This window comes from Micropterus salmoides, unplaced genomic scaffold (genome assembly GCF_014851395.1).
Source record: "Micropterus salmoides isolate LMB-PRFRI ecotype aquatic unplaced genomic scaffold, ASM1485139v1 Ms_hic_scaffold_8, whole genome shotgun sequence".
NCBI classification, from domain to species: Eukaryota; Metazoa; Chordata; class Actinopteri; order Centrarchiformes; family Centrarchidae; genus Micropterus; species Micropterus salmoides.
In genome coordinates, this window is record NW_024044570.1 from 30460769 (window position 1) to 30484193 (window position 23425).

Genomic DNA, 23425 nt, shown 5'->3' on the forward strand with positions numbered 1-23425 from the left:
ATGAAAATGAGATGCTGCACTTTAAGCCTGAATGCACGCACACTCTATGGTGTAAATGCACAATATTGTTGGTCAGTGTGTGCAACTGAGTGTTTCAGTTTGGGGCACTGAACACTTCTTTTATATAAATGAGGTCTCCTGACATACAGAATTAACTGATGTGATTACTGTATGCATGTCACATTGCTTACATTTACATACATGTTGGACAGACAGACATTATGGACAAATAAGCTCCAAGCTGGAGTCTTTGTATGTTTTTAAGGTGGTATTTTTAGGAGAAATCAATAAAACAGTGAGCCAAAGATCAGCTGATGTAAAAACAAAATATAAAAAACAACTAAAAAAACAAATAAGAAAACCGAGAGAATACATTTAGAGGAAGATTCCCTACCGTATCAGTATAAAACTGTCTGCGACTACTAATAATATTATTATTCTGCCAGGCTTGAATACAAAACAGATTTTGATGTTCAGCTCAAAGTCAAAAGTCAAATTTGCAATAGAAATCTAAGTTTCAAGGTTGTGTAGCCTAAAGAAATAAAAACCTCCAAACCTTTTTCACATCCACAATTTTATTGTTTTTACATATCCTGGTTGTACACACAGAAATTGAACTTTGATGTCAACGAACAGAGAGCGTTTGATTTCATAAAAGTCCAAATGTTGCATTGGAGTTGTTAGAGATTGCACAGCCGTAGCTCATCTCAACAAGCATCATCAAACATAGGCAAAAGTAATTTGCTGGAGCAAAGCTTTCAGTCAACCTAATCCTTCTCTTTGCACTACATGGTATTGTTATTGCCTGTTTTTCCCCCAGTGGACATGCTGAATAAATCTACTTATTTCTTCATACACAAAGTTATAGTATTCAAAATATAAATGCCACATTCCAATGAATCTCACACATTTCAATTAAGTATAACTGCCTCATTTCCAGAAATGGGCTCAAAATGTCCACAAAAGATATTCTGAGGCGAGATGGGCATCAGAATATGATACCAAGAACAGACAATACTAAGCGTTCATATGAGATTATCATTACACTGAACTGAAGCTGTCCGTCATAAATTACAACAATCTGGTTATGACAATCATTCATTCCTGCATTCAGTTAAATAAAAAATTAAAAAGAGGTAAAATGTAAAAGCAACAAAGACCCCCGGATTACATGTTAATGTTTTTCTATCTTAAATTTTTGTGTCCACCTGAGTTTGGGTGAGATTAACTACTCAGAACCCTATGGCTCCTCTCTGGGTCTCTCTGTAACAATGCATCATCACATCACAGACCACCTGTGGTGCTGCGATGGGCTTACCAAAAATTGGGTTAAATTAGAATCTTTTTTATTCCCATGCCAACAGCTAATGTGTTTATACTTCTGGGCTCAGTATACCCAAATAAATTAGCAGTTACGTTTTCCCACAGAAGCATCTTGGATTTGTTTCATTCGCCGCTGCCTCTGCCGTTTCATTTTTTTCACATCGTCTTTGAACCATGTGCTTCCAATGGAGCAAAGCTCAAGTCATCTTTTGGGGCAATGACTAATGTATTTAAATTCAGCAGAGTGTGGAGGAAGACAAAGAATTGTCTTCCTTATGAAAACCCTCTGTCAGCATGCATTCTAGTTTTTCCAGATACCATCTTCTAGATTGCTTGGTTGTTTTCTTTTTTGCATTGCTAAAATCTTGTATTCCACAGCAACTATAATGAGCTTTTAAGGGTTGTGAACATTTGCACATTGTTTAGGGTGTTTTGTGTAGTTATAAACACACACACACACCACATAAATCAAAGAAACAGAACAAAGTACAAAACATTATGTTGAAATGGTGAAAAACCCAACTTGCCATTCTCTGCAGGCAACAGGAAAACTAAAACAACGGAGACTGCCATAATACTATGTTAGCTTGTTGTTAATGATCAGTGACACACACACATACTTACATACATGATGCAGTTCAAATGCATTCTCAAATCGTATGTACAAGTAGATTCCTTTTTACAGAGGAGATAGAGATAGAAGTCAGAGACAGGCTTAGTGGGAGATGAGGCACAATGTTCAACATTTTTGTGTTTTCTTTTTTATAATTTCAACTTGCACAAAAGCAAGTTGCAATAAAATGTATGAATATAGCTTTCAGTTATGTTACATCAGTTTCCCTATTCAACTCAAAATGTGGATAGACCAGCTGGAAAGTTTGTAATTTGTAATTTTATCAGACACTGCTGGACAGCCATCGCTCTTAAACATCTTAAGCTTTTTATTTGATGCCGTTTCATCCTGCAGTAGTAGTTCAAGCAGAGCTGAAGCAGGGCTATCTACTGACACCCAAACATGTCTGTGTACTTGCAGCCTTCGCATTGCACGAGAAAAAGTTTCAATACTGAGTGGTCTGGAGTTTTGTTTTTTTTTTTTAAAAAGGGGGGGGGGAAACACTTCCAGTGTTTGTTAATGAGTCAGTTGTGAGCAGATGCTTCCTCCTGAGTTTTTAATCAAGGAGGAAATATTGAGATACTTAGCTAGTGCCGAGTGAGTCACTGTGTCTGCACCAAGCTAATAAGAACATGTAAATAAGAGGACACAACTATTTACAACATTTGTACATCAACATCAACTCTAAGCATCAGGGCCCAAATACATACAAATTATTTCTCAGAACTGGCTAACTAACTAGATTTACATCATATAAATCCATTTCTTCAACTGCTCTACTCCTGGTCATTCGTACAGCGAGAAACCACAGAAAATCTGTGGCAAAACGTACTGTGTGTGTGTGTGTGTGTGTGTGTGTGTGTGTGTGTGTGTGTGTGTGTGTGTGTGTGTGTGTGTGTGTGTGTGTGTGTGTGTGTGTGTGTGTGTATCATTTTGTTAAGTGAAAAACTGTCCTTAGTACAGTTGGCAGAAAATCAATCAGTTTAGTCAGTTGGAGTTGTTAAAGAACATGTACAAGATCTTAATAATGAAGACCGATAATAAAATACCACAGTGGAGCGAGTTTAAACTCAAAACTCGCTTTAAACTGCTCAATCACCCAGTCCATGCAAACCAACTACAAGCTGTCAACTTGGCATTTTACGCGTAATTCTCCGGTCAGCACTTTCAACATTACGTCATGTATACGGGCCCTGACTTCAACTCTGATGCATTGACACATGTTGATACAAACAATCATAAATTCAGCAAAAGTTAAAAAATGTAAAACTGATGGCATTTGTAACAAGGATCAATAAAAGAGAATATGTGTATTAAAATTAATACACAGTTTATTGAAATGCTTATGATTAAAAATATTAAAAATTCATACATTGGGAGGGAGATGCAAAAAAATGTTTTGATGAAGGAATGACAGATGTTCTTCCCCATTTCCAAAATGGGTTAAAATGTACTAAATCCACTGAGAAATAATGGTAATTCTTTAAATTACAGCTCTCTGACAATAGTAATCACAGTAGAGACGACAAGAGGGATGACACTTGTTGTTGCTATTCTTAATGTGTCCTTGGCTGTAAGGACATCCAGATGAAAGACGTGCCGATTGGTTTCAAAACACGTAAGTCAGCTATTCACGGCTCGTGTAATTACTGTCAGCAGTTAAAGAAACAAGGAGCTGAATTTAGAGGCTTTACCACAGCAATGACTTGGACGTGCAGATTTGAAACACAAGATGCAAGAGAAAGGAGACGTCTGCCAATATGACTCTCTCTACAGGACAGGTTTCGACAAGAGATTACAGTGACAATGTCAGCAGATCAAATTAGTTCATCCTGAAACGTCTTTGGCTGTAGCATTTGGCAATTCAACAAAGAAATAAATGCAGACACTGCTGAGGAATGAATTGCAAATGCATTAAGGAATCAGATGTAGAGATGGAGAAAGAGGGAGACGAGTAGAACACAGGGGACATGACGCACCACGGGAGGACCTGTCCTCTGTCCAAATGTATGGATAAAAACAACACACACACACACACACACACACACACACACACACACACACACACACACACACACACACACACACACACACACACACACACACACACACACACACACACACACACACACACAACTATCTCTCCAAATGTCTCCACAAATCCATCTCTGAAGATAGGGCACAATCAACCAATCAAGTAAAAAAAAAGGTGTGTATTAGTGCAAATGTAAAAACTGCTTCTTTAAAAAAAAGAAATAAAGAACACAATGAAAACGGTCATGGCGTGAATGAATGAAGCTGGGCAGAGGAAAATAATACGACTGTGTGCCAAGCCCGTGCCTCTCACAACATGCAGGATCAAATAAACAAAACAGGTTGCCAGTTTGTGCTTGTAATAAGTCAAAAAACATTGCCAAGTTTTCATGTATTAGAAAAGCACGTGAGTATAGTAGTGAGGGGATTGAAATGCTGTGTGTGTTTGTGTGCTTGAATTAAACTGTTGAAATCTGTTGAAACGTCAGTTTAAGAATCAGCAGCCCAACACATGCAGATGCTCATTTATACGTGTGTGGTGTTTGTGTGTGTGTGTAAGCAAGGAGACAGATGTCGCCAATGTCCAGACCCCCAACGACCGTGGGTTAACAGAGTGTTTACTGCTGTGTGCTTGCGTGTTGTGAAGAAGCTTGTGGGGGGAGTGAGTGGGGAGGTGGGAGAGGGAGCTGATGTTGGATGTTTGGCTCGTTCTGCGTTGAGAGGTTTCATATCTGGCCACCAGGGTGTTGTTGGGTGTGTTCTGCTCTTGTACGACTAAATCTGGATTCTCCTGTTTTGCTGTTTTTGGTTACAGTCCTCTGCAGCTTCAAATGTGTTTGGCTCGGATGGCTCTTGGTTGGGTTGGTTTTGGTTCTTGCGGTTTAGACGTGCCCGGGTGCTGACTGAGCCAGCGGGGTCTGGTTCTGAAGTTGCGGCAGGAAGACTGACGGTACTGGTTGGGCTGGCAGTGTGGTTGGTAGGTGTGTATTCAGTGGGTCAAGCCAGAGTTTGTTTCAAGGCTTTAGCCACAGCGGTTTTCACTGGCGGCCATTTTAACTCCACAACTACATGTTTGATGTAAAACACTTAGCGATATGTTGCAGATAATATTTGATTGCTGATCATCTCACCACCACAATGCTATGGAGGTTATTGTCATATACAGGCTGCCACTACATCTTACTGGTGGAACCATGCCATCCAATCTAAAGTATGGACAAACTCTTCTTCTGTGGTCCTGGGCAAATGCAGTCACTGGACGGAAACAGGAAACAGCTGAGCTCTACCAGAGCACAGATTTCTTCACCATCAGTTTGCAGCACCACCGCGAGATTCCCACATAACCAAGAAATAATTTCACTAGTTTCATTTCAAAGCATCAGTGCTCCAGCACTGCGACCATGCTGCTAGATACTGGGTCCAGGGATGGTCTGGGTCAGGTTGACTGTGTGACTGGGTGTGTCTAATTGGAATAGTAAGTCTTAGGACCCGCAAGGAAAAGTTTGTTTTGGTTATTCTTGGTTCTAGTGGTGTTTTTGTTCACTGAATAGTATCTGAGCTGGGCAAGAAGAACTTTGCTGTTCTGGATTAGGTCTGCTTGGTTAGAATCTGGCTCTGGGTTAGAGGTTCAGTCAGAAGAGGTACTAGATTCAGGACAGGCCAGAATGGGATGTGGTTCTGGTTACTTGTTCAGTGGGAGCTACTACTGGACTCAGGTCGGGCTTGACTGGCGGTCCTCGGAGCACCATAGAGGGTCACTGATGCTATGTGGTTATTCTGCATCACCTGAGGAAGAGGGAAACAGATCACATACAGACGCAGGGGTTTGAACAATTCAGATACTGTGTTCAAACAAAATGTCCATTCTCAAGGTTTCAAAAATGCCATTTCAAGCAAACTGAGGCAAAGCAGCCAGATCCTCCATTCAGACAGAATTAAGTTTAGATCATATCCTTAATTTTACTCTGGGTTGAATCTGTAGTAGTAATATTTATTTATGCAGTAAAATACGCTTTTTTACCCTCTGCACAATGACAAGGAAAATAATTTTGAGAAAGGGACACTTTCCATTACTTTTACAAACTAGTTTTAGGTCAAATTCTGGTCCACTTGTAACCTGTGAGTTTACACTGCTGTCGCCACAGAATTTCCATTTAATGAATGAGACATAATAATATAATAATAATAATAATAATAATAAACACTGTGACTTTGGAGAGTGGTTATAGAGAGGTCTTACATGAGCCTTTCACTCAGCCAATGCACTGCAAGTAAACTATACTTATCTTCATCCTGTACACACTGTAATGCTAGCTAAAGCTCCAGAGATAAATGTTCTGACCTCAAAGATCATCCTCTGCAGTCCAAAGCAGAAGGTGGAGCCAAAGGGGTTGGTGTTATTGGCTGATGAGGACCTGTCAAACACAAACATCTGATCATGTCAGAGAGGACACTCATTTGGATAATGTCCAAAATGTCAAGTTTGCAATAGAATCTCGCAGCTTGAAACAACATTAAAATATTCTCACAAATGATCTTTGATGTCTGTGGGACAATGTAACAAAGTGATCAATAGTGGCTGTGTCTACGCAAGAGCATGTGTAAGTACCTGTGGAGCACTACAGGTTTTTCCATTGGGTGACCCAGCAGTTCTTGAATCTGATCCCACTGACAGAGAAACAAAATGTTAATAAAAAGGCTTGTTGATCCACTGCCAACACTGTTTTGAATCGCAAGGTCATGAGACCTATATAGAAAGCTTGATTAGGGGATTAACAACAGAACTGTGGTTGTATTAGCTTCCTGGTGATAGTACTGCTGTTTGAAATGGCAATATAAATTCAGACAGGCCGCTGTGAAAACACATGAAACTAAGGGTTTAACTATGCACAGACCAGGTTTTAGAAGTAGTGACGCCAGAGATGCCTAAATTAGAAAGCTAAACATCAGGCCAAGAGAACATGTCAGATCATTACCAAAGTGCAACCATATGAATTTACAACAAAGCACTGACCTCGGGCGAAATGTAACAGCTGTATAAATTCTGTCTGTGACTGACCTTGTTGTAGGTGGTTAAGATGCAGTCCTCCGTCTGAGAATCAGCTCCTTCTAGAGTGCAGGGACATAACCCCCCCCAGAGAAACAGACATTAGATGAAAGGCAGATTAAAAATCAGCATTATACCATTTACACCGAGATATCACTGAAAACTGCCTCACCTTTCTTAATGACTAGTGGAATCTTAAAGTCACATCGATGATATCTGTGATGAGAGGGGAAACATAATCAAAAGCACAGAAAATGAAGAGAAATAAGCGCCAACTTGATAACATAATATCAGCCGCGGATGTAGTTAATTATGATAGAGAGCGACAGAAAGGTGGAGAAAAACTGGCACAGCAAGATATTTACATATTGAAGTTGTAATGTCCGGGGTAGTTGGTATGCAGGACAAACTTCTTAACCAGGTGAGTTGTAGAGTCAAACAGGATATCCTGAAACATTACAAAACAATCTTCAACATTGCTTTTGTATTTGGCCAGAACAACGCACTGCATTCCTATCTACTGCAAACAGCGGGGCGAGCAAATGCAGATAGAGGCAGAACTACACCCCCACAGCCATTCATCATTACCATTCATCATTACCAGCTGGTCACTGAGCAGATGCAGAGGAGCTCAAGCTTATTTTCAGATCTGAACTAGAGCTCGATTAATATGGGATTTTTATGGCCGATACCAATTTTGATATTTGAAGATTTTAAAATCAGATATATCTGCCGACAATCTTTGTTGAACTGACAATCTGCAAAGACGCGTAGAGCCGTAGAGTCGGGTGGTGCGAAGCTACGGAAAGGCGGCAGGGCCGGCGACGCGAAGGGATTCGCATGAGTTAAATATTTTTAACTCAAGCGAAGTTGCATGACGCTGAGTCGGGATAGCCTATCAGTGTTGAGATTGTCCGTACGTCACTGATGGCTTCAGAGCGTTGTGTGGAGAGGGCCAGGCAGAGCGGGAGATTGAAAATCTGCTGGCCGGCTGAGAGCTGCTAAACTTGGGGGAGAGGAGCAGGGAGCAGCACTGCAACCACTGGACAAATAAACACCCATAGTTGGACTGGATTATGCTCTAAAACTACGTTGTTTACTCGCGGGAGGAGCTCGGAGTAAACTGCTTTTATTAAATTAGCTTTTTACTTTAGTTTTTGGGATTTCAACATTGATTTATCTTCACTGGAGCTTCTCAGCAGCTAGCTTCCGTGCACATCCGGTTCCAGTGTTGTTGTTAGCGTCGTTAGCTCTGTCGGACTACGACTTCATATTTATATAAAAAACGGAAAAAACTGGACATTGCTTGGAGAAAAGAAAGCGAGGAGGTTGAACTACCTGGTGAGTTCAGAAAACATGTGTCTGTAACTTTATTCCAGCTTCATTGTACTTTACCGTGACCAAGTTAGCATAGAAAAGCCCTGATCGATCCAAACTCCATTCAGAAAACAAACATTTTAGAAGTGGTTGTCCTGCTGTCTTGCTGATAGACCTGACAAAGCACGAGTTCATATGTTTAACAAATCTGCATCATGTTGTAGTTATTTCGGCATCAGTGTAATCCGTTTATTGCTATTTAATCACAGCAACAGTTTTACTTTGGGTTCATACAGTTGTAGTAATGGTGAGTTGTGCTTATTCATGTTATCGTGCTAAAATCGCCTTCTCGCGTTGTGTGTGAACACTTGCAGCGAATGTACTCACGCGAGGAAAGCGTCGCAAGGCCAAAAGTCGCGGGTGGTCTGAATGCCGCATGAGATCTCAGCAAGAGAACACAACATAATACATTTTAAAAATAAACTTTCTTTACTGTTATAAATGATAAATAGAACCCAAGTACAGCTAATTGCTGTGTTTTGTGGTGAATTTGTGGCTTTCCAAACACGTGTTGCCAACAGGGGAGTTGCAGAGTTCCCTCTGGTGAACAAATTATGCAACAACAACACTCATAACATGAAGATCCATTTCTTTTTTTAATTGTCATTTATCGGCTGCTTTAAATACAATACCAATTTAACTTCTATTAGCTCATATCAAGCTCTAATCTGAACAACAGCTGATCAAAAGATCCATATAATACAAAGATTTGATCCCAGAAAAAAGGGAAAAAAAGAAACCACCAACTGAAATCATATTTCTGTGTGATATGACAGAAAACAGACTTCATACTAAGTGACCAGAAATACAGAAACTCATGTACACTGTAATGCAATCCAACAGTCCTGCAAAAAATACGGCCATCAAACAATTCTATACTTTACCACAACTGTGTTTGCCATCTTTTCTCCCCAAAAAGTCCATTACCGTAAATAAGCTGGGTGTCCAAAATATATTTGTAATTCTACAGTACATCAAACATGTTCAATAGTACAATAACTTAACACAAAGTGAATGAAGCCTCTTTAAAAATGAACTGAATGAATTCACCTTACATTAAAAACACAATCATAAAAGTACAGAAATGTATACACACAAGCAAGCCTAGGCCGTGTTTACGTACCACTCCAAGGGTGAAGTAGTTGAAGAAGTAGTCGTTACATTTAGAAGGAACCTGCTTGTGAGGTGATGGAGAGTGGATCTTCATCTAAAATAAACAAGAACACATAATAGGATAAATGATAACATATGTCTTACCTCTTAGGAAGGAAGAATGGCAGCTGGGGCAGCTGAGGGTAGGGGTGGTTTGTTAGGCTCCATTCTTACCAGTTTATTTTATCCCCATCTGCCACTACTCGCTGTCTTGACCCTCGGTTTTAAACAGATATTTACCATTGCAAAGACAAGTTTAAAACAGAGAAGTAAAGTCAACAATAACCATAAGGATAATGGAAATGTTTGCACACTGCTGCTCTGCTTTTGGCTTCTGCTGGTGCCACTCGGACAATGCTTTAATGTGGACAAAATGGAAAAACAAACACAAAAAGTAACAGACTACACTGCTTTCTCAAACGAAATGCCAAAATGGAATTTCTTTGGACATGGATCCCTTGTAATCTACTCTATCACGAGGTGAAACAAGCAGGTAGGGAGGTCTGGGGATCCTTCCCCAGAAGATTTTGACCATGAAACATTTAATTTCCTGTATTCTGGAGACATTTTCTGCACCAGGGAAGCACAAAATTCAGGCACCAGGTGACAATTCAGAATATAAAAATATAATAGAATGCAGTAATCAGTGGCTTATTATTGTTTTTAGTTTAAGTTACTTTTTTTAGACAACACTGAGTTTACATTGCATTGCAGGCTTATTCTGCAAATAAACCTTTTTATAGCATTTTTATTTGTTAACATTTCTTGGTGCAAGCTATTTTTAAGAATATTTTTAACAAATGCTTTCAGAAAGTGGTGGCTACATGTCCTCCAGTGTAAATGACCCTTCCTCCTTGACACAGAGAGCAGAGGGGGTGGGGGTTAATAAGAGATGTGATTGGGCCAGCCCAGTGTCAGTATAGAAAATTACCCAATGGGCCATTGTCCATGCTTTATCCTATATAAGGTCGTTATATAAATACATAATTTACGTTACATCGGCCCCAAAGGTGCGTCGGCCGACCGGGCATTTGCCCGGGATGCCAGATTACCAGTCCAGCCCTGTGTCAGAGATATTCTTAAATGCAAGGAAATCAAACTGGACACATCTTTGGAATGTTTAGCCTTAAATATAGCACTGTCCCCAAAGATGAATTTTAATATTGTAATCCTGTACAATCCACCATCACATCATGTTTCATTTTATCGTGATTTAGATGAATTGTTTAAACTGTTAAATTGACGTTTTCAAGGTCTCTTTTTTGGAGATTTTAATATAAATTGGTTAGATAAACATGGCAAACAAAAGCTGAAAATGATAATGTCAAAACATAATTTTCAGCAGATGGTAAAAGTTCCAACTAGAATCACTCAAACAAGTGAAACCATGATTGATTTGATAATGACAAATAGACCTGAAAGTATTACAAGGACGTACAACTTAATAAAGGACCTCTCTGACCATAATATGACCTTGATTGTGAGAAAACTAACAAAACAGCATCTAACAGTGTTTATGAATGAACGTAGGCCTAAACTAGGGAATGTAGTTATTCCCAAAAAGCAACAATTTGATGATGAATTAAATAATACTGATTGGAATGACGTTTTACAAACTACGGACATAGATAGTTATAGTTATAATATTATCATGAAAACACACACAGGACTTATAATATACACAAATTGTTAAGTGCACACCAAGAAGAGGCTCTTTACCCTGCCTGAATAATGATATCCACAAGTTAATGAAAATAAGAGATCTTGCATTAAAAAATTCACTGTCCAGTAAATCAATTACGGACCTCCTTATTTTTAAGGGATTAAGGGTTGTTAGGGAACTGTGCATGGCAAAAACTACATACTTTACACAAATGATAGCAGAATCTGAAGGAAATAGTACTTCTCTTTGGAAACATCTTAACAGTCTTACTAAACTAAAGCCCAGCCAACGAAAATGAATAACGGAGCTGGAAGTAAATGTGATTAGCACTGACAGTACAGAAATCGCTAATTAATTTAATTATGATTTCATTCAACCAGTGGAGGAGCTTGCTCAAAAATTTGAAGCAGTAAAACTATCACAGGCAAATATAACAGACTCTTTGAAGTGCTTTCATATTAAGGAAGTTGACCAAGAGAAAGTTGCTAAAATCAAATTATTGTTTGTTATTAAAAACACACAGCTCCACTCTGATTAAACCAATAACACATCTGATAAACCAATGGGAATTCCACAATGGGGCCTCTGCTCTTCAGCCTATACATAAACGACTTACCATCATGTTATAAAAAAGCTGGATGTCAGATGTATGCTGATGACACAATTATCTATGTAACAGCCAAAACCCCTTGTGTAGCAGCAGAGATTTTAACAAGCGAAATGGAGGGAGTACCTCTATGGCTTAAAAACAATCACTTAACTCTGAATCTAAAAAAGACTGTATCAATGTGTTTTTCCATGAGAAGGAAAGCAAAAGAAAAGCTTGTAATTAGAATAAATCACGAGGAAATAGAGGAAGTCAATGATTTTAAATTCTTAGGGGTCATTTTGGACCCTGAACTTAAATTTGATAAACATGTTAAAAAGCTATGCAAAACTGTAAAGACTAATTTGAACTTTTTTAGAATGATTAGACATTACATACCCCTCAAGGCAGCTCAACTGTTCATGCATGCCATGATATTCTCCCATCGTTCTTATTGTGTTACTGTATGGAGCCAGGCTTCACAGTCAACTGTTCAACCCATTATATCACTATATAAACATGTTATCCAAACAAGGTTAAAAGTCAAGGGCAACTGGACTCGGTTGAAGATACTAGAAGACGTTTCGTCCCTCATCGCCAAGACTGAACGACCGTCGTTGGCATCTTCACCTGAGGCCAATAGATTACGTTTGTTGAGTTTCCTGGGAAGTGATGAAAGGACCGCATTGTAAGTGGTGGCGTAGACCCCCCTCCCCTGTTCAGCGACGGCTTCTCAGTAGGATTTTCAACAAACAGAACATCTCTGTGTTTTTTAAACCCAAGAACACGCTAAGACAGATAATGGTACACCCCAAAGACTGCACCCCCAAGCACAAGAAAAGCAATCTAGTGTATGTGGTCCAATGCAGTGAGGAATGCACAGACCTGTATATTGGGTAGACTAAACAACCACTACACAAACGCATGGCTCAACATAGAAGGGCCAACTCCTCAGGTCAAGACTCAGCAGTTTACTTTCTTACTTACAGAGGACACTCGTTTGGGGACCACCAGGTGCACATTTTAGACAGAGAAGATGGATGATTTGAAAGAGGTGTCAAGGAAGCCATCTACACCTGGGTTGAGAAGCCGTGGCTGAACAGAGGAGGGGGTCTACGCCACCACTTACAATGCTGTCCTTTTATCATTTCCCAGGAAACTCAACAAACGTAATCTATTGGCCTCAGGTGAAGATGCCAATGATGGTTGTTCTGTCTTGGCCTCAGCTAGTCCTAACGACTGTAACGACTGTTACAACAGCCAGGAACACTAACAAACAGCGGTATCGACGATCCTGGCAAACGACCCCACTGAGGTTAAATAGCTTAGTTTCCCTACCAGTCATTCAGAACTGAAGAAGTCCTTTGGATGAGGGACGAAACGTCTTCTAGTATGTCCAGTTGCCCTTGACTTTAACCTTCTTTGGATAACTATGACCTGGATGACTGAGAATCTTCACAGACATATATAAACAAGCACTGAAAATAATGGATCAAAAACAAATGAAATGGCATCACTGTATAACACTGAAAAAGTACAATTTGCTTAGTTATGATAGTTTTATTAAGTTCTCTTTTATCAAATTGATTTTTAAATATTTGAATAATCTCACTCCAGCGGTACTTTGTCCACATGTGACAAAAACAAAAACTAATAGAATCGCCACTAGGGGATCAGCAAATGGCAACTACAAGGTGGCACCAGCGCAAAACCACTTTCTGTTAGTCATCCTTCTCTGTAAAAGGGATACATTTTTGGAATGCCCTACCAACAGAAATACAAACACAAACCAATCTGAAAACATTTAATGAAAAGGTGAAACACAACCAAATCTGTGATCTCTCTCTCACACACACACACACACTTTATTTTGTTTTATTTTCCTGACTGGTATGTTTTTGGTTGTTTGTTTCTGTTTTCTTGGTAATGGTGATGTATGTAGCCTAACCAAGGACAGGCGTTGCAAATTAGCTTCAGCTACAAACCTTACATGCAACAAATCTGTTTTTGTTACTGTAACCTGTGTCTCTTTTGCATTGTCCCTGACAAATAAACAAATAAATAAATAAAATGAATTAAGTTAAATATTCACACAGTCAACTAACTCCGGATAATAAATTTAGCTTTTTATCTGTTAAATACTGAACTTTCTTAACTAAGTAGTTAATTAATCTGCCTGCTGGTGCTGTTCGGGTGAACAGTGGGTTCAATAGAGTTTTTCTACCTGTTGCTGCTAGAAAAGGTTTTGAGGAAAGTGGTGAAAGTGAACCAAAAAGTTAATGTGGGTTTGGAAAACTAAAACAACGAGCTTAAGGACAATAAAAAGGTTGTTGTGTGATAATGCCCTTCTGGTTTTTCATGGTGGACCACTTTTAGTTTACACAAAAACACTTAATCGACCATAAATATAAAGAACATTAATTAGTTTAAGACATTTGTAAAACTGTCAGTGTCATTAAATTGCCTTTTTATGATTCATCTGTTCTCACACAATTTGGCATAAATATATATTACTGTACATCCCACTTTCTTGTGATCCACATTCAAAAGGTGGAACTCAACTACTGAGCGCTCATGTGAGTAAAAGGTTGATACCCAGCATGCAAAATGTGGCATGTTTGTAGAGAATAGACTTAATTAGTTTGGCTCAAAAGAAACTATTACGCTCCCGGGGATGATGAGGATGATGAGGATAGTATGTAGATCAGGATAGGTCCAGCAGAGCTTAGTGAAGAGAATTCAAGTAGTTCTAACAAGTAAACACTGAAAGGAACAAAGCTTTCCTACCTTGTCCTCAGATTTGTAGAAGACTTTATGTGGCGAGCCCAGAGCACCCAGTACATCCTGACAGGAATCACCAAAGTAGATGCTCCTTTCTAGGGACCTTACTTTAGCATCAGCCATCACACCTGGGCCACAACCTGCACTCACCAATAAAACAGGAAAGGAAATTGATCTCCAGAAAAATGACTGTGAATGTGGATTGTTGGACAAAAGCCTTTAACAGACAGCTAGATATGCACAGTCCAGACAGGTACCTGCAGCTAAATCTGTTAGTCCATGTTGGAGTTACATAATTAAGTCTGCAGTGGAGACAGATAAATTTAGTGCGATCAATATTGCTGATTACAAAGTGTTTAAAATTGTATTATTGCCAATCAAAAAATGTTAAGCTATCAGCTGTCTGGAGGTCTGAGAAAAAAAATCATTCAGTGAATCAAAATGTAGATATGAGGAAAACATAAAAATCTTAGTTTGCAGTCCTTGAGACATACACAGAGACGCCGAGACATGTGTTACCTGCAGTGAGAAGGTGGAGTTTGAGCCCCAGAGGTCCTGCCTGGTCTCTCAGGACATCCACACACTCTGCATAGATGTTACCGAGGAAACAAGCCAAAGGCATCGCCGGAGCTCTGAGGACAGAGAGAGCAGTTTTTTCTTACAGCGTTTTGTTGTTGTTGTTGTTGTTGTTATTGTCTTTGTTCTCCATTTAGTTTGTCACAGTGAATTAATTAATAATTATGTGAAAAAAGGATCTCTAGCAATGTTGTTTCCTTTGGCCAAATGGGAGCATTATGATTCTAACTGTGCTTACTGACCAACAATCACTAAATAAATGTGTCTAGTTTGATGTTTAGTTTGTGTGTATCTGCATGTGTGTGCATGTCACCTTGTTTCTTGCAGGTTGTTGCCAGTGTAGATGTGCATCCTCTTGACCATGGCCCCGTGTGGAATCTGCAGGGAGGCCAAACCCATGGCAAAGTTAGGCTGTCAAGGCAAAACAACTGGGAGTAGTACAGGTATACATCCCCCCCCCCCCCAAGTACAGAAAGATTATTTCTAGATTTATGATGAAGCACTGTGAAGGAAACGTGTCATAGCACACTGACTGTGTGACAGGGAAAACATTTTTCCATTGATTAATGACGCTACATTTTAATCCTATTTGCATCTCTGTCAGGTAGCAACTTTTAATCTTAGAGAGGTCCACTATTCAGTAACAATTCACTGTGACTCTGATAAGATCTTTTTTTCCTGTGCTGCTTTTTTTGTGTATTTCCATGTTGCATTCAACACCACCAGGCAGCAGAGATGCAAAATAGCTGAAGATGAGTCATTCTGACTAAATTGAAACAAAAGCTTGTAGGTTTTAAGAAATTTATAAAACACATGTAGCATTAGCATTATATGGATTAATTCCCTTGAGGAAACTTTCAAGACATTTAGCATTGACATTTTCAGCATTAATTAAATTCTATGGAAAGGGAACTGTGCTTGATTTTGGTCCAAACTATTTTCCTAAAAACAACAACCACCATTTAAGAGATTGTATGTTACAATGTTGTGATTACGACGTCAACAGGATTTTTCCTTTTGTCATACTGGGGTATATATATACATAAACCATTTACTGAAACTTATTTATTCTAAGTGCACTGTATACATTTTATCTAAAAACACTCAATCTCAAACAATCTCAGACGTATCCATCTGCCATTTTACACACTCGTGACAAACAGGAAACAAACTGCAGCAGAGTTCTGAGCTTTAGAAAAAGAAATGCAAATATTAAAACTCAAACTAGAAGCTGAAACTACCACACTTGTACCTGCACACTTCTAGAGATCACAAGCGAGCACAAGCTGTTGTTTCAGTAAATCAAACAAAACCATTTAAGCAACTCAACATGTAAATCAGGGCGGACTGGAGGGTTTAAGAAATAATCAATGCAGTGACTATCATATCACTGACACAGAAATGTTGGAACAGCCAAAGGGATATACAAGAAAGATGTGATAAGCTCCAAAAACTTTGTCAATTGGATATGAAGTCAGCTGATGGGGCATTAAAAACATCACTACATGAGGTGAGCTTTCACAGTAGCAAGCTGCAGAGTAGAGCAGAAAGCAGAGCAGCTGGTTCATGACATGCATCCACAGCTGTCCAGTACAGAGAGAGTAAAGCATCCACAGCTGTCCAGCACAGACAGAAAAACATCCACAGCTGTCCAGTACAGAGAGAGTAAAGCATCCACAGCTGTCCAGCACAGACAGAAAAACATCCACAGCTGTCCAGTACAGAGAGAGTAAAGCATCCACAGCTGTCCAGTACAGACAGAAAAACATCCACAGCTGTCCAGTACAGAGAGAGTAAAGCATCCACAGCTGTCCAGCACAGACAGAAAAACATCCACAGCTGTCCAGTACAGAGAGAGTAAAGCATCCACAGCTGTCCAGCACAGACAGAAAAACATCCACAGCTGTCCAGTACAGAGAGAGTAAAGCATCCACAGCTGTCCAGTACAGAGAGAGTAAAGCATCCACAGCTGTCCAGCACAGACAGAAAGACACCCACAGCAGCTGTCCAGTACAGACAGTAAAACATCCACAGCTGTTCAGCACAGATAGTAAATTATCAACAGCTGTCCAGTACGGAGAAACCTAGTCAAGTGTTTTACATATTCATAAAGTATAAACAGGCAGCTTGCAGATTGTGTGAACATTTGACTACATCTTATTGTCATGAGCTGCTGGGTGTCTGCATTGTCTTGGAGAATTTAATTATGAAATCACGGTGCCTGAGCTACCCAAAGTCCCTCAACTTAATACTGCAGTCAGATTTTTACTGCCTACATAACACTGCAATTATTTTTTGACATCTCAAAAGGTATAAATTCACACTAGGTGCTTTTTGAGATCTATCAGATTTATCAGTCAGACAATACTGGCCTATCCCATATATACTGAACAAAACTATAAACGCAACACTTTTGTTTTTGCCCCCATTCATCATGAACTGAACTCAAAGATCTAAGACTTTCTCTATGTACACAAAAGGCATATTTGTCTCAAATATTGTTCACAACTCTGTCAAAATCTGTCAGTGAGCACTTCTCCAATACCGAGATAATCCATCCACCTCACAGGTGTGTCATATCAAGATGCTGATCAGACAGCATGGGAATTGCACAGGTGTATACATACATAGAGAAAGTCTGAGATCTTTTAGTTCAGCTCATGAAGAATGTGTAGAAAAACAAGTGTTGCATTTATAATTTTGTTCAGTGTATGTTGGTGTCGGCCTATATGTTGAACAATATATGAAAACTTTACAGAACACCGTGCATAAAAAGATGCTTGGGGTAATTTAGAAATGGTCACATACTGTAGTTTTTCCCAACAGAGCAAGCTCCAACTCCGATTTTGTTTTGTTTTGTTTTTTGTGTGTGTGTGTGGAAAATCTGTGCATCTTGTAAGGAAATTCTACAGGGATCGCATCTGTCTGGGTCAAATTGATCACTATAAGCGGATGTCTAATATTATTATTATATATTTTTTTCTTTATTTCTCATGCAGATCCCAATCTATTTGTATATTTATTACATGAATATAAAGTAATGAGATGTACAGTTTTGACGGTTTCAAAGAACAGTACAGATTTTTCAAACTTAATGTACAAATAAATTACTGTACTAGGTATAACTGAAGTACACTATGCTCTAATAAAAAGTACTGCATAATATTAATTACTGTAGTTCAAATTATAATTAGGCTATAGCCTAAAACAGGATTGTGCTGTTTACAAATACAGTAACATCAGTAGTTCAAACAGGCTACTAAGCTACAGCCTGGCGCTGGTATCAGTGCATTTCTACATTTTAAACAGGCCTGAAAATAAACTGTAAGCTATCAATGCCCAACTGGTTGCAGAGTTTAAAAACAAACATATTCATAAAATATTCAGATTTTTTTCCATATGTTGTAATGTACGAAAAGATCTAGACTGAACACTGTAAGTGGACTACTTGATTAGTAGAAGCAAAATGTTTAAATGGTAAATGGTCTGTTCTTACATAGCGCCTTTCTGATCTTCCAACTATTCAAAACGCTTTAAACTACATGTCACATTCTCCCTATTCACGTAGCCTTCAGCAGCAATTTGTGGTTCAGTATCTTACCCAAGGACACTTGCAGGCCGGAGGAGCCGAGGACAGAACCACTGACCATGTGATTACTGGACGGCCTCTCTACATCCTGACCCACAGCAAACAGCATTTGAATAGGGATAATTCTGTCTGAAGCTTTTTGATCCATATAAGCGGTCGATCACTGCAACCATGATCACTTTAAGCGTTTTCCAGAATATCGGCCAATATTGAATTTTTTACTCCCTAATATCAGCATCGGCCTCAAAAACCCAGTATTGGTCGGGCCCTGAAAAAATTATTTTATGCCCATGACTAAACAAGCAGCAAGACAATCACATTCTCAACATGCATGTGGTTTCTTTATTAAGTCCCACATTATTTATCACAACATAACAACGTCAAGCTGACAGGCATTCAGGAACATGCACAAAGCCTACAAGTGCTTGACCTCAGACTGCCCATATGAAGAGTAAACACTTCAATCACAAGGCTGCCCTGTGTGAATGTGAAGAAACGACCACTCAGCACTTCTTTAAATGGCTGACAAGCAAATCGATTGAAACATTCTCACCTCGTATTTTGGAGCTTCATTCCATGAGTCCAGTTGGAAGGAGAAGGACAGGCCTCGAAAGTTGAGATGGAACAGCTGCTCTGCAGCATTGTAAACTGGACGGAGACGGGCGAGGAGGAAAATAATTCACAGATGAGATAAGTACAATTAAAATGTAGGTTTATTTGTGAGTGTGTCTTTATAAAGTACCTCCAGGGTGCGTAGCTCCAAATGACTGGTCTATTTGCTCTATTGTGGGGGCAATGGCCTGAGAGTTGAAATGGACTCCACTAAAACACAACACACACACACAGCCAGTGTTACGTCTATTAACAGTCATAAAGGTTATGCTGCATTAGTTGAAGAGCTATTACCAGAGAAGTGAAATGCACTGCACTAAAATAAGTTAAACAAACACATTAACACAGATGGACTCCATTACTGTCGTGTCATCCAACAAGTAGCTGCCTATCTGTGAGGAGCTATGACTGAGTTGAAAACGGTGTCTGTGGCAACACAATATGGGCAGCGTATACATACAATGACCATTATATAGATATGTGCCTGGAGACCACATGTATAAAGACCATATAACAACTGACAGTCTAAGATGGTTTTCATATTTGCCACATCCGTTGTTATTCAGTAAGTCTGTAAATGCCTTTGACCTACTCACCAGTATTTCAGCTTGACTTTGCTCAGGTCATACACTTCAATCACCTGTCACACAGAAAGATGAACAAAGTTAGGCTGTAAAACCAATGGTAAGCTGAATGTCATTAACAAGGCCGAGTCTAAATATCTTTGTCAATCATCTAGAAATCTTGCAATCTGCTGCTGATAAATATCTGCGGAGAAATGTCACAGCCCTCTCTTGTTAATATCTGGTTTTCAACTCCAAGGTAAATTCAATCTCTGTTAAAATACCAGTTTAAATATATATACTACCCTGAGCTTGACTCTCAGTGCCAACACACCACTGGTTCTCTCTGACAATTTTTCTTTTGCATCACCAGCAGTTACAATGTTCACCTTTAGTCTCTGATTTGTGGCATCAAACAGCAGTTTTATCCCATCCTGAGTCAAGTTCAGTATGAGGTCATGGCTGAGTGGCGTCTGTAGGGAAGATAAACCAAGTTAATTAAGAGAGAGGCTGGGGGGCGTGCCCCCGTCAGCAGATAGGCAGATAAACAAACAATCAGAATCAGCTGTTTTTGAACTTAAGGGAAACCCGGCACGCACAAAGACTATGACTGTACATACATTTTAAAGGAGAGAAAATTTTGTGTTTTCTTGTGATAGTTTTATTCATGTTAAAATGACTGCTTCCATGTTAAAATGACTGCTTCCAGTTACTCTTGAATGAATCTGTTATCTAACACTCATTGTGTTTTAAAAACAATCTCCCTTACAGGTGTTATTTATAGCTATTGAACCTGGGGAAAGAACTTAAATATAGCCTGACTGAGAATGGATATTTTTGGCTGATATTTGAGTCATTAAAAAAAAAATCAAATAACAATATTATTAGCCTACAATTATTTTTTTTTACATATACTTTGTCTGAAAAATAAACCAGTCAGTGCTCTCTCGATGTAATGGCAACACTATTTCTGAGAGAGAGAGGGGTACTTATTAAAGACATCTGGCCATCATACCTGTTCACTGTATAGCACCTGGACATTTTTGATGATGCGGCAGTGTTTCTGCAGAATAGAGATGGCCTGGGCCAATGGCATCCCTGAAAACCAAGGCATGCAAGCACACACACACAAATGAAGAGAAGCAACAGTATTTCTTAGGGCCTTAGACATTAACAGTAACATGCAAGGATAATCATTTTAAATGTGGCTTCAAATATTAATAAATGGTTTCTTTCTCCAGCTGTGTGTTATGTTTTTATATCTGAGAAAAGTTGTTGTAAAACCCACCTAAGGCGAATTCCCATTGCTCATTTCCTAGTGATCTCTCAGGCACCACCTCCAGATCCAGCATTGGCAAGTAGTGGGGGGCAGCTCACCTCACCTCAAGACACAATGGGACCCTCTGAGGGACCCTTTCTCTTCGCCTGTCTCTCCCTGATCAAGCTCTGTCTCACAATAGTTTCAGATGGCCACTTTAATTCATAACTCTATCTACTTCCAAAGCTACCAAATTCATGAGTGTGGTCATCAAACAGCTATCTGAGGGGTTACAGTAAACCGTGGGCACTTTATCACATGTCATATGTTCTTGACATTAAAACGGCCCTAAAGAAGAATGATAAAAGGTGTTAAATGATCAAAATGAAACACACCGCCACCTAATGCTTACAGAGATACATATGGTTTAAATAACAGTTTAACAAGTTACCCAGCGAAGGCTGACAGCTCGCACGCAAACAAATTACGCAACCTGCCAGCCAATCTAAAACGTACAAGGCCAACTGTCAGTCAACCTATTGCTTGTTTGTGTGGTTTAAAATCGATGCGGATAAAAAAAAGAACAAGAAACCTGAACTCCCTCGATTCAATGTCAGGAATAAACAAACAGATATGTCAAACTTGTTCAGTAGCGACAAACGTATCAAACAGGCTTCAATTTAACGAGTGGGCATCAACTTGCTCGGCTACAGTGTCTCCAACAGAGCACCTGATCCAGTGACAAACACCTACAAAAATACAGAGGTACGAAAATTATTTCTCCAAACCCGACTATTCTCACTGTTAGCTAACGTTACCTGTAGCTGTCGGCGGTTACGAAAGCATCAAAGCTTGACAACAAGACTGTTTCTTTGCGCTATGGGCTAACGTTAGCTGCCGTGCTAGCTGCCCCCTCCGTGTAAAGTATAAATATAAATAACGTATGTGCAAAACAAATTTTAAATTCAAGACAAAGAAGATTATTATCACGGTTCAGACTGGAACGACATAAACAAAGAAAGCAAGCCAAGCCGTCGGCTGTCTTTACTGCTTTTCTTTCTTCTCTTCACCGAAGGTTCAAGCTTTGGCGCTAGCTCTTCTGCCGCTAGTGCGCGAATTTAAAGTCCTCCCTGTGAGACGGTTCCCTTGTTACTCATAAGCTCGTCCGCAGGTATATGCCCACCGTGTCCGTGTCCCTGTCTCGGGTTTAATGTGTCTTCAATGTCAGGAGCAGATAAGAGCGACACAGTGTCCAAACAACAGCAACTTCAGGCATCAACAACAGCCAGAAGGATCAGCTGATAAATCAACTTCCTGTGTTCGACGCACATTCTTGGCGACGTAATGACGTCATGGTCAGCTGACACAGTCGAACAAAAAGCGGGTGTAAAGAAGCGTCGATCGTCTTGTAGTTTCCCCAAATTAAATTAAATTAAAATTGCATTTCTAAATGTACTAAAGTTATGTAATATATCTGAAAGTAATGTAAAGCAAGAAAGAACCAAACTCTTTTTTTCTTTTGCAAGTTTTAAATCAGAACCCCGCTTATTTATTTTAATTTATTTTTGTTTTATTTGATGTAGCCTAGAATATTATGCCTAAATTAAATAATATAAAAAATAATATACATACACTGTATATAGGGAGAGAGTGAGAGAGTAGCTACAATTCAAATAATATATAATAAAGTACTCTTTGACCCCCTTCTCTCCTCTCTGATCCTTTCTATTTGACATGCTGCGTGTAATAAATAGTTTAACTTTACTACAAACATAGACGAGCACACATAAAAACATACAAACACATTTAGAAGGTAAAATGTGAAAAAGTTGTGTCACAAATACCACAATAAAATATATTAATAATAAGAGGAACCACCAGAATTTCTGCTTAAACTCACCTAAGAAGGTGGCCCATTTTACCTGAAATTAATGGCCCATTTTATCTAACTAAAAATTTTTTTTGTTAGATAAAATGGGCAAAATTTCATCATTTTGAAATTGGACAATGAAGACATGGGTTATGACTCATTATTTCTAAACATCAATTGTTTTTTATTGATTTATCAACCTTGTCATTGAGAATATGTCAGGCCACTCACCATGCTTTTTGATGATATGGTCGTAACCTGAGACCAATAAAATAATTTGCTAAATGTCAAGTACTGTTGTGGCAAAAGTTTGAAATTCTTTGCAGCCGTTGGCTTTTTTTGACACTCAAACCTTAAATGGCCCATTTTACCTGATGGCAAA

General features: G+C 39.1%; 1 protein-coding gene across 2 annotated transcripts; it reads right to left on the bottom strand.

Annotated features, from left to right (window-relative positions):
- Positions 1-555: 555 nt before the first annotated feature.
- cunh16orf70 (chromosome unknown C16orf70 homolog) lies at positions 556-22491 on the bottom strand. 2 transcript variants are annotated; one of them, XM_038705897.1, is made up of 16 exons: positions 21204-22491; positions 20931-21013; positions 20305-20388; positions 19949-19992; positions 19483-19562; positions 19294-19388; positions 15465-15562; positions 15095-15207; positions 14582-14715; positions 9517-9600; positions 7382-7464; positions 7189-7232; positions 7029-7078; positions 6579-6637; positions 6312-6384; positions 556-5755 (listed from the first exon to the last, which is right to left on the bottom strand). In XM_038705897.1, the coding sequence occupies exons 1-16, from the start codon at positions 21265-21267 to the stop codon at positions 5660-5662; spliced, it is 1284 nt and encodes a 427-aa protein (XP_038561825.1). In that variant the 5' UTR covers positions 21268-22491; the 3' UTR covers positions 556-5659. The 2 variants fall into 2 exon arrangements, with proteins under 2 accessions (XP_038561825.1, XP_038561826.1); XM_038705898.1 differs by having other exon boundaries at positions 15465-15529; positions 21204-22490.
- Positions 22492-23425: the final 934 nt, after the last annotated feature.

Bases quoted from the DNA above. Each gene is read 5' to 3' on its own strand.
- cunh16orf70 (XM_038705897.1), bottom strand. From the start codon at position 21,267: ATGCTGGATCTGGAGGTGGTGCCTGAGAGATCACTAGGAAATGAGCAA. The intron at 19,563-19,948 runs GTGAGTAGGTCA...GTTGTGTTTTAG, and splicing joins AAAGTCAAGCTGAAATACTG to TGGAGTCCATTTCAACTCTC. The intron at 15,208-15,464 runs GTGACATGCACA...CTCTGTCCTCAG, and splicing joins AACAACCTGCAAGAAACAAG to AGCTCCGGCGATGCCTTTGG.